Source organism: Trypanosoma grayi (genome assembly GCF_000691245.1).
Source record: "Trypanosoma grayi strain ANR4 Tgr_513_V1, whole genome shotgun sequence".
Taxonomy (NCBI): Eukaryota; Euglenozoa; class Kinetoplastea; order Trypanosomatida; family Trypanosomatidae; genus Trypanosoma; species Trypanosoma grayi.
The window spans coordinates 1-12347 of NW_008826132.1; the positions used below are offsets into that span (position 1 = coordinate 1).

General features: G+C 56.2%; 7 protein-coding genes across 7 annotated transcripts; 6 read left to right on the forward strand and 1 right to left on the reverse strand.

Annotated features, from left to right (window-relative positions):
* Positions 1 to 73: 73 nt before the first annotated feature.
* DQ04_05131000 (eukaryotic translation initiation factor 2 gamma) lies at positions 74 to 1141 on the forward strand (the record flags this gene model as incomplete). The annotated part of the gene is made up of 1 exon (XM_009314003.1): positions 74 to 1141. The coding sequence occupies one exon, from the start codon at positions 74 to 76 to the stop codon at positions 1139 to 1141; it is 1068 nt and encodes a 355-aa protein (XP_009312278.1).
* Positions 1142 to 2040: 899 nt separating this feature from the next.
* DQ04_05131010 (DNA-directed RNA polymerase III subunit) lies at positions 2041 to 2799 on the forward strand (the record flags this gene model as incomplete). The annotated part of the gene is made up of 1 exon (XM_009314004.1): positions 2041 to 2799. The coding sequence occupies one exon, from the start codon at positions 2041 to 2043 to the stop codon at positions 2797 to 2799; it is 759 nt and encodes a 252-aa protein (XP_009312279.1).
* Positions 2800 to 3158: 359 nt separating this feature from the next.
* Positions 3159 to 3914, forward strand: DQ04_05131020 (hypothetical protein; the record flags this gene model as incomplete). Its single annotated transcript, XM_009314005.1, has 1 exon — positions 3159 to 3914. One exon carries the CDS (start codon positions 3159 to 3161, stop codon positions 3912 to 3914), a length of 756 nt encoding a protein of 251 aa, XP_009312280.1.
* Positions 3915 to 5375: 1461 nt separating this feature from the next.
* On the forward strand, positions 5376 to 7235 carry DQ04_05131030 (putative phospholipid:diacylglycerol acyltransferase; the record flags this gene model as incomplete). Its single annotated transcript, XM_009314006.1, has 1 exon — positions 5376 to 7235. One exon carries the CDS (start codon positions 5376 to 5378, stop codon positions 7233 to 7235), a length of 1860 nt encoding a protein of 619 aa, XP_009312281.1.
* A 569-nt stretch (positions 7236 to 7804) lies between these two features.
* On the forward strand, positions 7805 to 8923 carry DQ04_05131040 (hypothetical protein; the record flags this gene model as incomplete). The annotated part of the gene is made up of 1 exon (XM_009314007.1): positions 7805 to 8923. The coding sequence occupies one exon, from the start codon at positions 7805 to 7807 to the stop codon at positions 8921 to 8923; it is 1119 nt and encodes a 372-aa protein (XP_009312282.1).
* A 441-nt stretch (positions 8924 to 9364) lies between these two features.
* Positions 9365 to 10750, forward strand: DQ04_05131050 (hypothetical protein; the record flags this gene model as incomplete). The annotated part of the gene is made up of 1 exon (XM_009314008.1): positions 9365 to 10750. The coding sequence occupies one exon, from the start codon at positions 9365 to 9367 to the stop codon at positions 10748 to 10750; it is 1386 nt and encodes a 461-aa protein (XP_009312283.1).
* A 522-nt stretch (positions 10751 to 11272) lies between these two features.
* Positions 11273 to 11827, reverse strand: DQ04_05131060 (hypothetical protein; the record flags this gene model as incomplete). Its single annotated transcript, XM_009314009.1, has 1 exon — positions 11273 to 11827. One exon carries the CDS (start codon positions 11825 to 11827, stop codon positions 11273 to 11275), a length of 555 nt encoding a protein of 184 aa, XP_009312284.1.
* Positions 11828 to 12347: the final 520 nt, after the last annotated feature.

A 12347-nucleotide genomic window follows, 5' to 3' on the forward strand; every position in this document is an offset into this window, starting at 1 on the left:
CCCCACCTGCGGGTCCCCACTGACGCTGAAGCGCCACTTCTCCTTCGTCGACTGCCCCGGCCACGATGTGCTGATGGCAACGATGCTGAACGGCGCCGCCATCATGGACGCCGCGTTGCTCCTCATCGCCGCGAACGAGCCATTCCCGCAGCCACAGACCCTTGAGCACCTGAAGGCGGTGGAGATCATGAAGCTGCGCAACCTGATCATCCTGCAAAACAAGATCGATCTCGTGGGTGAAGTCCACGCGCAGGACCAGTATGACAAAATCCGTGCCTACATTGACAGCACCATTGGTCTCAACATGCCCATCATCCCCATCTCCGCACAGCTGAAACGCAACATTGACTACCTGCTGGAGTACCTCTGCCACATGCCGCTGCCGATGCGCCAGCTGAAGTGCCCCGCTCGCATGACGGTTGTCCGCTCCTTCGACATCAACAAGCCCGGCGAGGTGGACATCGAGAATCTCCGCGGCGGCGTGGCNCGCATGACGGTTGTCCGCTCCTTCGACATCAACAAGCCCGGCGAGGTGGACATCGAGAATCTCCGCGGCGGCGTGGCGGGCGGCACCGTGACGCAGGGCATCATCCGCGTGAACCAGGTGGTGGAGATACGCCCCGGTCAGGTGCACACGCAGACCGGTGGTACGTTCAGCTGCACGCCGCTCCGCACCCGCGCGCTGACACTCAAGGCGGAGGACAACTCGCTGCAGTACGCCATCCCCGGCGGGCTGATCGCCGTTGGCACCACGCTCGACCCCACGCTGACGCGCCAGGACAAGATGGTCGGTCACATGATTGGCGACGAGGGATCGCTGCCGCAGGTTTACGCGGAGATCGAGGTGCAGTACTTCCTTTTCTCGGAGATGGTTGGGCGCAGCAAGCAGCGCGACCGCAATGCGAAGCGGGTGCAGAAGCTGAACCTGCAGGAGACGCTCCAGATCAACGTGGGCACACTAACGGCAGGTGCCACTGTAGTGAACATCACGAAGAACCCCGACATTGCGAAATTGACACTAGTGACGCCCGTCTGCTGTACGATGGGTGAGCAGGTCGCCATCTCCCGCCTTGTAGAGAAGAACTTCCGTCTCATCGGTTGGGGCACCATTCGCCGAGGGGCGCCGGTGAAGCTGAATTGATGGGGAAAAGCCGCCCCGGCACGTATGCATCTGGGAAATGAGGGAGGGGGGACTGCTCGTCGAATTTTACGAAGCAGGCAAGCAGAGAGGTGACGAAAGAGGAAAGAAGGAATGGCGCCCTTGCAGTTTTTTTTTATGCCGCTGAGCATAAGGCGCGATATCACCATTACTAAGCAGGATAAGCACATGCATTAACAACAAAAGCAGCAGCGGAAGACACGCACACGCGAATGCGAGGAGGAGGCCGAGGAGGAGGGGGTGTAGGAAGCGAAGACGAGCACGGGGGACGTGAAGAAGGAGAGCGGCGCACACGTACAGTGATGAAAGGATAGAGGGGAATGGAACGGGAAGAGGCAAGAGAACCGAGAAGAATAAAACAGTGACTACATTACCTATCCCTGTACGTGTGAGAGTTTGTCAGCGTTGCTTTGTATTCACCTCTCCTCCCCCCTCCTCAGGCACTCCCCGCCTCGGCGAGGAGGAAGGACAGCAGGCCGCTCTTTGATGACCTCCTCGCAAGGGCTGCGCGTCTTGAGAAGAAGAGTTCCTGTTGCCTTCTATTACTCCCTCGTGGTTGCTATCGTGTATCGCTTCGTGGTGATGCACGTGATTGCCGTTAAACAAGAGCTCTGTGNACCCATATGAACCCTCGCTTGTCCCCTTTTTTTTCATCTCGTTTGTTTGCCTTTGATGTTGCTGGTGATTTGTGGTGGCGCCTTTACAGGGATAGAAGGAAGAAGTGGGGCAGGGGCAGTCCACACCGCGCAGAGTCCCGCTGCCACGTGACGACGCACAAGAGCCCTCCCGAGGCATCTCACTTGGAAGGTTGAAGGGATCGAGTAACACGTAAAGAATAAGAAAACTAACGCCGTGGGCAGGCCGCAGCGGTAGTTTTGGGGATGTCGCTGTTCTACAGCTACATTGCGCGCGATGTAGTGGAGGTGGAGCCGGTGTACTTCCCGGAGCGACAGGCCCCCGCCACTTCATCATCCTCATCAGCACTAGCAGTGGCAGAAGAGGATGCGGAGGAGCACCTTGGTGAGCAGCTGTACCAACCGACGTTCGAAGACATTCTCATGCACCGACTGACGGAGCGGTACGTGGGAAAGATCGTCCCCGGCTACGGCCTCTGCGTCGCCGTGCACGACCTCCTGCAGTACACACCCGGTGTGGTTCGCGGCACGTCCGCCTCGGCGTGGCTCACGGCACGGTTCCGGCTGTGTGTCTTTGCCCCAACACCAGGGGCACGACTGCGCGCGACGATTAGCGCGCAGAACCGTGACGGCATTTTTCTCTCGCTGGACTTCTTCCAGTTTGTCTTCTTTGTGCCAGGCGACCTCCTCGTGTCGCCGTCTACATACCACGCGGAGAAGAAGTGTTGGGTGCTTCACGTGGAGGCCGACGAGGAGGACGACACGGCGGAGCCGGCGCTAAACCCGTACGAGAATGGCGACGAGGTGATTGTCAAGGTGGAGCGTGTCATTGTGCGTGAGCTTGTCGACTTCCACGGCAACGTTGGGACGAAGGGCGGCAGCAGCGGTGGGGGGGCAGCGGGGGGCCAGATGGGCGAAGGCGCGTCAACGGCGCAGTCGCCGATGGAAGTGCTCGGCAGTTTTGTCGGCACCGGCCTTGGCCCCGTGCTGTGGTTCGAGGAGTAGCGCACACGCGGGCAGGCGGACGCTGCTCGGTGGGGCAGCGGTGCATATATGAAGGGCGGCGTTATCTCTCTCTCTGTGTGTGTGTGTGTGCTGCTTTTTGTTCTCCCCCCCCCCCGGCGCACAGTGTGCCTGCGGAATGGGGGCATATGTGTTAAGACGGGCGCAGTTGCAGCGGCATGCCGCCTCTGGCAGCGCGGACGCGTCTCGAAAACAAGCTTCGACTGGCACCTCTTCCCACGCTTGCTCCTTCCTGTGGTTCTTTTTTTGTTTCTGTTGCTTATGTTGTTGTCTCCGCCGCACTGCGTCGAGTGTGACGTGGTAGTGCACTACCCGCTTAACAAGAAACAAGTACCTGCAATATGGAGGAGAACAACGGTGACTTCGCCCTCGCCCCGGCGGCGGCGGTGATTGTGTCGCCCGAGCGCTTTCAGTTTACACCACGCGTGAAGGAGGAGTGTGTTGTACAAGTCACAAACGTCTCCTTCGAGACGGTGCTGTTCCGAATGCTCACGACATCCCCCCAGCGGTACCTCGTGAAGCCGACAAAGGGCGTCATCAAGCCCAACGCGTCCGTCAACATCGTCATCGTGTTCAACGTGAGCGTTGCAAAGAAGGAAGGGAACCCCTTCCTCAAGTCAGATGACTTCCGCTTAGAGTATTCCATCATGCGGCCCACTGACGTGATTGGGCCGCACTGCTCAAATGTGGTTGCCATCGTCAAGGAGCGGAAGGCGGCAAACAGGCGTCTCGTGCACGTCAAGACACTGCGCTGTACGTTAAACCTACCAGAAGAGGACGAGGCGCTGGCAGCAGACGCAAACGCAGACGCAGCAGCAGCAGCAAGAGGCACCTCGGAGAGACAGCAATCCCCTGAAGGAGCAGAGACAGAAGCAGCAGTAGCCTCGCTCGGGTCGCCGGAGAGAAGAGATACGAGTGCTAATGGGAGTGCCAGCGCGGGCGTTGCGAAGATGGACCCGCGGGAGCTGGAGCAAAACACACTGGCGGCAAAGAATCGGCGCCAGCTTGCCCAGCAGCAGAAGAAGAATAACAAGCTTCTGCTCATTGTGTTCGGTGCACTGGCGGTGCTGTTAGGCATCTTGATTATGGCCCGTTGAAATATGTTGAACGTGACAAAAGAAGAAGTCCGAGGAGAGGGGGCTTACGTCACGTGGATTCCGCACAGAAAGCACGGGAGATGAATGACCGAATGAAAGAAAAAAAAAAGGGAGAAGGGAGCCCCCCGCGTGGAATAGGCATGTAGTGTTCAGACATATTGGGAAGTGAGCATGTGTGTATGTGAAGGGAGGAGGGGGGTTTGTCTGTAAATCTTCAATGGCACTAGGGAAAGGAAAGGGATAGAGAGAGCGAGGGGGGGATAGAGAGAGCGAGGGGAGAGAGAGAGAGAGAGAGAGACGGCGGGAGTGGCGGATGGGGGTTAAAGAACGAAAAAAAAAGGATATCACTTGCGAAAACCCCTCGCTGTCTCGGCCACTGGGCGTGTATATATGTGTGTAAGTCTGTGTGTGTGTAGCTGCTGCTCACCCCCACAACGTAGCTTCCCCCCCCCCGCCGCCCACCGGAGGTTGCAGGAACAGGGCACGCTAATGCAAAGAGATATACGAGGCTGGAGCTTTTTTTGGAAGAAGAACAACAACAAAAGTTTAAACCCCCACCCCAGGAAAGAACAAAGCAAACAAGAGGAGAATATGATGCAACAGTGGAGCCACGGAGAGTGTTTCTATGCATAGACGCGCGTACATGAAGTAAGAAGTGTGATAGCGATGAAGCGATGGACAACGTGGCGAGGAACATGAAGCCCTTAGGATTTCACTTCTATTCCGTACTCTTTCCCTTTTACCAGGCCTCTAAATCCCTGCGCGCTATCGCTGCTGCTGCTGCTGTGGCCTGCTACTCACTTTCTTCACTGGGCTCGCTGTATTTTCTCCTTGTGCTGGTCTTCCTTGTTGTTGTTTTTTTTTTTGTGTGTGTGTTGCGGCTCCGCCTTCACGCTGGCAAAGGGAGACCGGTGACACGAAAGAGTCATTTGGAAGAGTTTAGTTTATAAAAAAAGAAAGGCTTTCCAGCACGGCCGACCACCCGCCTGAAGAATGCCGCGCAATCGATCAAAAAGGAAGGGCACCGTGGTGCCAGGAAGTCATAACAACCAGGCCGCGGGTGGCAACAAAAGCAATAGCACCAGCGGCAACAAGACCGAGGGCCGCACAGAGTCCGGAAAGGGGGCGGCCGGGAAAAAGTCAAGGCGGCACACCAGGAATGGGCTTGGCACCGCTGCGCATAACAAAGGAGGGGACAGCCCGTCCCCGCAAACTCCCCCTACTACTGCACAACTGCCAGCTAGTTTGACGCCACGCATCTCACCCAGTGCGTTATCCAAGAGAGAAACCTCCACTGCTAGTGCTCTCAACAGTACGCCGAGTTCACTGTTTACGGACCCTCTCATGCGCAGCACACGGTTTCGCTTCAGTGATGTCAGCAGCAGCGACTCAGGCCGGACGCGCCCCACCGCTCCACAACTCACACGCCGCAGAAAATTGGGGCTTCATCACGCAGGCGTAATGCCGAAGCAGCATTTGGTGCGGTCCGTTTACCCCACCAGAAGCACGCCACACCCCCCTCCGGTGTACGCACGTTACATCTCAGGCGTCAAAGGCGATGATGCTAAAAAGGACGGCAAAAACCACACCAGCGGATGTGCGGTGAGTGCGGTACCTCGCTTTGGTCGTCGGGTGGCTCGGAGGATGGTTTCATTGATCTTTACAAGGGAAGAGTTTGACGACATCCCCGCATCGAGCAAAGTGACTCCAGAGCAGGTGCGAAATCTCAAGGCGATTGATCGGTTCCTTCCAGCATTTGCGAAGCGGCCGGCATTCTATGCTGTGGACTTCTTCACCCGACGTCGTGTGATGCTGGTTCTGCTGATCATTTCGATCCTTCTTTCGTGTTCTAACTTCCACAAGGATGTGTTTTCCCTCACATCTTCGTTCATTGTGGCAGATGAGGATCGACCAGGTCTTTGTTTCCTTCAAAATTACACAATTCGGCGCAAATATCCCATCATGATCGTTCCAGGGTTCAGTTCGACGGCATTGGAGGTGTGGAATAATGAACTGGAGTGTGCGAAGGCTCAGCAGTTCTTCACCTCAGACTTCCGTCAACGTATGTTTAGTCCACGGATGTTGTTTTTGCTCATTAAGGATCCTGCGTGCTATCTACAGCTTTTCTCTCTCGATAAGATCACTGGCTATGATCCACCGGGTGTGAAGATCCGTCCGGATACGGGCTTTAGCGCGTCCGACTTTTTCATGCCCGGGTACTGGGTGTGGGCGAAGGTGCTGCTCAACCTCGCCGACATTGGCTACGACCCGCAGAACATGGGCGTCTTCTCGTACGATTGGCGGCTCTCACCACGCCGCATGCACCACCGCGACGGGCACTACTACTACCTGCGCAACCACATAGAGTACCTTTACGAGAAGAATAAGGAGCGGGTGGTTTTTATCTCCCACAGTTACGGTTCGTGCGTCCTCGTTGACTTCTTCCGCTGGACAGATGAGCATGAGCCTGGGTGGATGGACAAGCACGTCGCCCACTGGATTAACATTGGCGGCGCGGTGATGGGTGTGGCGAAGTCCGTGTCGGCGGTCCTCGCGGGGGAAGCCAAGGACACACTCACGTTACCGGGGCCGGTGCGCCAGATGCTAGACACCCACTTATCCCGCAATCTGCGCATGGAGGTGGCGCGCTCGTGGTCATGTCAGACGGCGATGTACCCGCGTGGATGTAACGATATCTTCCCGGATATCATTACACTACACAACGGCACGCGTCTCACACCGAAGGAGGTGTTGCACCTCACTGCGCAGCAGCTGCGCGAGAGCGGCCACAAGGCGCAGGAGCAGCAAGTGCAGGAGCTCATCGAGCACTTCGGTGAGCTGCCCTCCCTCCCGCCGGCACCGAGGGTGTCGGTGCTGTGCATGTACGGTGTCGACCGACCGACGGAAGTCGGATATGTCTGGAGCAACGACGAAGGCGTGAACGTCACGTATCAGCAGACAGAGCGCGCCACCAACGGCGTCATTCTCGGCGACGGCGACGGCACTGTGCCGCTCCTCGCGCTGGGGTACATGTGCCGCGCAGAAAACGGCTGGCGGCGTAGCGTGGGGCGCGTCGTCACGCGGGAGCACAAGCACAGCACCGGCTCAATGATGGACTTTCGCGGCGGCTCCGTCAGCGGTGACCACGTCGACATTCTTGGCAACTACGACCTGCTGGAAACCATTCTCAAAGTCGTCTCCGGCAACGCGGAGACGGAGGACGAGCTGCAGGACCGCATGTACTCGGACGTGGACAAGCGCATTGCCGAGGCGACGGAGTGCGCTGACAAGGACGCGCAAAAGACCGGCGCAACAGAGTAGTAGTTGGGAGGTTGGTAGGGGGAGAAAAACGGATCTGAGATCTCACGAAGATATGTTCGCTTGTTTTTCTTTTTGTGTTTGTTTTCGTTTGCTTCGTTGTGGTTGATACTTTTATTTTCGTGTGTGTTTTTTTTTTCTTGTTCAGAACATCATCCTACCTTCTATCTTGCTCTGCGCGTGCGCGTGAGCGCCTGTGTGTTTCTGTGCGTATGCGTGGGTGTTTGTCTTGTGGGGTTTTTTTTTTAATGATGTTGAGGCGGTGGCTGTGGTGAAATTGCTTCAGCGTTGCGTTATGCGTGTTTTCAGGCTGCTCTCTTCCAGCCCGCGCACACATACACACATATACAGACACGTTCTCCCACAACTACGGCCCTCTATGCGTGTGCCATGGAGGGTTGTCGACGAATGTGGCGCTGTGACTGTCGGAGTGGCGGCTGATTGTTGTTTTGCTTCACTCCTCGCTCCTTCCTTCTCATCCGCTCGGTGTGAACTCGGCGCGCAGGAGCTGTGGTGGGCGCGGCACAGAAAGGGAACGACAAAAAAAGGGGGGTGAGAGTGTGGTAGGAAATATGCCAGCAACACGAAAGCAACACGCCCCCAAGGTGTCAGCGGGGAAGGAGACAAAGACAGCAACAGTGGCACGGCCGGCAACCACACGACGACCGACTAGCAGAGGAGCCCAGGGCTCAACTGCACCGCACCCGAAGAGCGAGCAACCGTCGGAGGCGGGCGTGGCACACATGGAAGACACGGTGACGCTCTCCCCCGCCTCGTCGCCCTCATCACCTATGGTTGAGAACTGCACACTCCTCCAGGAAGGCAGAAGCAATGCACTAGCGGTGACATCGTCACCCATCACTGCCATTGACATCACGCCGTCATCGGCAAACACGGAGACAGTGCAGGAGAACACCGCAAATCCTCCCCCGGCCTTTGACGCACGTCGTGCGGAGCAGACGTTGTACTACCTTGAGGCGGCACGTGTCCTGCGCCAGGTTAACGGAGGCGTGGAGGCACGCGAGCAGTTTCTGCAGAACGAGCTCCAGCGCCAGACGGACCTTCACGATGAGAAGCGGGCGGAGCTTGCTGGAAAGCAGGAAAGCTACCAGCGGCTGCAGGCATCCACCCAGCGCCTCACACGGCAGGTACGGAGTTTGGACAGTGAGAATGACCGCTTGCAGGATCGACTGGCGCAGCTCCAGGCTGACATGGACAAGGCGTTTTCGAGGAGGGCGCTGCGCCACACGCAGTTGGCGTCACGGCAGCCGTCTGCCAGCAATGCGCGCGCAACAGCAACACGTCAAGGCGTGACGAGACAAAACATTGGTGGCGGCTCTGTGATGGTGGTTGACTCCCATGTCTCCGCTCCTTTCCGCACCTCCTCTTCCTTGTCCAGTCTTGCTTCTGTCAGGGATGTTCTCGTGGCGGAGCTCGATGCGTACAACCGGAAGCTGCGTCTGGCAGAGGCGCGGCACGACGAGCTCTTGAGTGAGCTGCAGCTTGCAGTCGCGCGGAAAAGAGGTCGAGCTGCTGCGTATTGTGACAGCTCTGCTGGTTCATTCGCTATGGGGAGGCACGTTGGAGGGCTCGATGGGGCTGTTTCATTTCTTACTGATGACGTGACGGAGGTTGGCGCGATTGAACATTTAGAGCGCATGATAGGCGAGAGTCTTGTGCACTGTGACTGATGCTGCAGCACTCTCAGCTTCTCATGCACCACCCTGCATAGTTCAGCGAACGTGGATCATCACCGGTTCACCTATTATCATTTGCTTACTTGCCTGTACACCTAGCGCGCAGTGCGCTAGACCTCTATGCAATACATACATCTACATATACCTGTGGTATGTGAATGAACGCGGAAAGGGCTGTAGGCATTTAAAACCTATTTATATGTTTATTGTGGTCCTATTTATGCTTCTGTTTGTATTGTTGCCTCCTTTATTGCTTCGATGTTTTCTTGTGGGTCGTGATGGTGCCGATGCATCAATAGGCTTCCAGGCTGTGTCTCCTCTGGGGTATTTTTGAGGGGGCTTTGCTTTCTTCTCCATTGTGTGTTGTCTCTTCTGATATACCTGCTCTGAGCTTGCTTGGGTAAGTAGTTGGGAGGCAGGGTAAGGTCAGGTAAGATGTCCAATGCGCCTGGCGCCTCTACATCATCACGCAAGACGTGGAAGAGCCGCTGGGTAGCATACGGCCGCACGAGTTACGGCGGAAACCCCGTCACACAGCAGACTCTTCCCTCCTTCTTCTTGTACGCCACACCGTACGTCGTCATTCCTGTCTTCGCCGTCGTTGCGGTGGTCTTCATCGCGTTGGGTGTATATTTGGTTCTGGAGCGTGACCGCCACTACGAGGTGCGGCAGACGTACAGCGACATACACCGCTACCAGTACGTGCCCACAGACCCCAACATCAACGTAAACCAGGGCATCCGCAGCTTTGTGGTGGGTAACACTACACACACACAGGGCACACGCACACGCGTCACACTGGAAGTGCTTCAGACACTCAAAGCTCCTGTGTACCTGTACTATACACTGGAGAATTTCTTTCAGAACTTTAGGGGGTTTCACAACGGGCACTCTCGGCATCAAATGAAGGGGGCTGAGCGGATCAGCGGGAAATACAAGGAGTGCATGCCTTTCGAGCGGCCTGGACTTTTAGACGGAAGTGGCAGCACCAAAGTGCATGTAACACTAGATGGCACATCGCATACAATGGAATACCAGGATTTTACATACAATCCATGTGGGATCGCGCCGTGGTCAATGTTCAATGACACATTTGTCTTGTACCGCGTGGTGAGCTCACCTCCCAACGCATCAGACGTGGAATCCGATGCGGATCTCGTTATGATCTGCAACACCAGCGACTTTGGCGTGACTGGTGAGCCTCTGGGACAAAGCGCATCCCCCAATCACTGCCGCAAGAAGGGCATCTCGTGGCCTGCAGATGAGCAGGTGCGCTTCAAGTCGCTGAAGACTGGTGTCGGGCAGTGGTCACTGCGGTACCCGTACCCCAACGATGATGCGTACCTCACCAATGGTTGGTACGCCAATGAGCCTGGGCACAGATTGACGGACCCGCAGGACCTCGACCTGCAGGTATGGGTGCGTAGCGCCGCAGTGCCAAACTTCCGAAAGTTGCTTCGTATAATTGATGTGGACTTAGAAGAAGGGCAATACGTTATGGAAATTGACGAGTTTTTCGACGTCACAACACTGCAAGGCGCAAAGGGATTTCTCCTCAACACTGCCTCGTGGGTGGGGAAAGAGAGCGGCGGTCTTGGCATCGCCTTCCTCGTGGTGGGTTCGGTGTCCTTCATCGTTGGAGTGTCATTTGCCATAGAGTACCTCCTCCGTTGGCGCACATACGAGCATACGCTGCGGGAACCCAAGGCGCGGTGGTACGTGTTTGATCCCAACAGCGTTGAGATGCGACTCTACTATACAGAACGAACGAAGCGCTACGACAAACCAACAAATGGATGGGAAGATGAATCGGACGGATAGCAAGGGAGCATTTGTTTTCTTCTTATCTGTTCTCCAGCGCTTCAAAGATTTCTCACCAGAATGGTGGCGCCTGCTAGGTCATTGTGATGTTATTGCTGTCGAGTTGTGAATTTTGGGCACGATGGCATAACCTTCTTTTCCCCGTGCAACCAACAATACGGCGTGCCAAGTGGCACAGCATGAACCGCAGCGGATAAGTGGGGGAGGTGGTGCCGTGTGCATTGGCCACGAGTCATTTGTTCAGCCCCCATGTGCTTTTCTCCCCCTCCCCTCTTTTCCCTCTACGCCTTTTGTCGGGGGAAGCCACACACGCTCACATCTATATATATATATATATATATATATATATATCTACAAAACCGAATATATGTAGGCTTGGGTGTGAGCATTGGAGCCAACACGCCTCTCGTCTGCTATGGGTGGTGTCACTCGCGTTGTGCTCTGCCTTTGGGAGGGAGCGTGGTCCTCTTGGAGATCCGAGTGGGATCTGGCGGCGGGGGCCGAAGGAATGGGGCAAAGGCCTCAGATGCAAAGTTCCCAACCGAACAAAACAAAAGGATCTATTGGAGGATAAACGTGATCGCACGGCACCCATGGTGTTGCGGCTGTATGTGGGTGGTTGTGTGGTGTGGATTTGAGGAACGGGTCCCATGCGGTTTGTGGGCCCATCGCTGCAGCAACTGATGCGTCGGAGGGGCATGGTGGCGTGTTGCACCGGCCTTGCAGGCCAATGTGTGCAGGTCTCTCTCGGATGTCTGTGGGAGGGGGAGGATGGGCCAGGGCCTGCTGCACTCGGCCTCTGGTGCTATGTCCCCTGCCTGTACCGTCCCTGCGTGTTGATTTGAAGAATGAGGCAAGCTCTGCGCGTAGAAGACAACAAATGGAAAGGGAATTGCGGCGATGCTCGGCATGGTCCTGCACCATACGTGAACCGCGCTGCTGTGCTGTTCGGCATGTCATCTGTGGAAAGTCGAAGTGGTGGCTTCCGGCGCCTCTGAGGTGCTCCAAAGGAGCCACACGCCTGCCGACGCCCACCGACGCCGCCTGAAGAGTGGGCATGACACAAGAGCAGAGCATCGTATTTTGTCAAAAAGCAACAGCAAAAAACAAAAGGGGATAGTGGTCCAGGCCATCTGGATATGCCCATTGGTTGACAGCGTTTCTCGCCACTCGTCGGCAACGAACCCCAAGCGCAGAGGTCTGCTCACTGGAATAGTGCGCCCAACACCATTGTATAAGAAGCATTTTCGTTCGAGGGGGGTCACGCAGCATTTATATAGTTGTGTGTTTTCCCACTCAATGTCAAGATACCTGCTTTATCTCTCTCTGTTAATTCCCATTTATTCTTATTGTTGTTGTCATTATTTCTCGTTGCACGTAACAAGATAACCTGCACATTTTAACCACTAACCAACACAAATGACGCTGACACTTTGGAGCGTCGCGAGCCCCGAGAACGCCCGCAACCATAAGATCCTGGTCGCGGCGGCCTTCGCCAACGTGCCCCTGACGCTGAAGCCGTGCGAGTACGGCCGCGAGAACGAGACGGCGGAGTACTGCCGCAACTGCAGCCCGTGCGGCCGCTACCCCGTGCTGC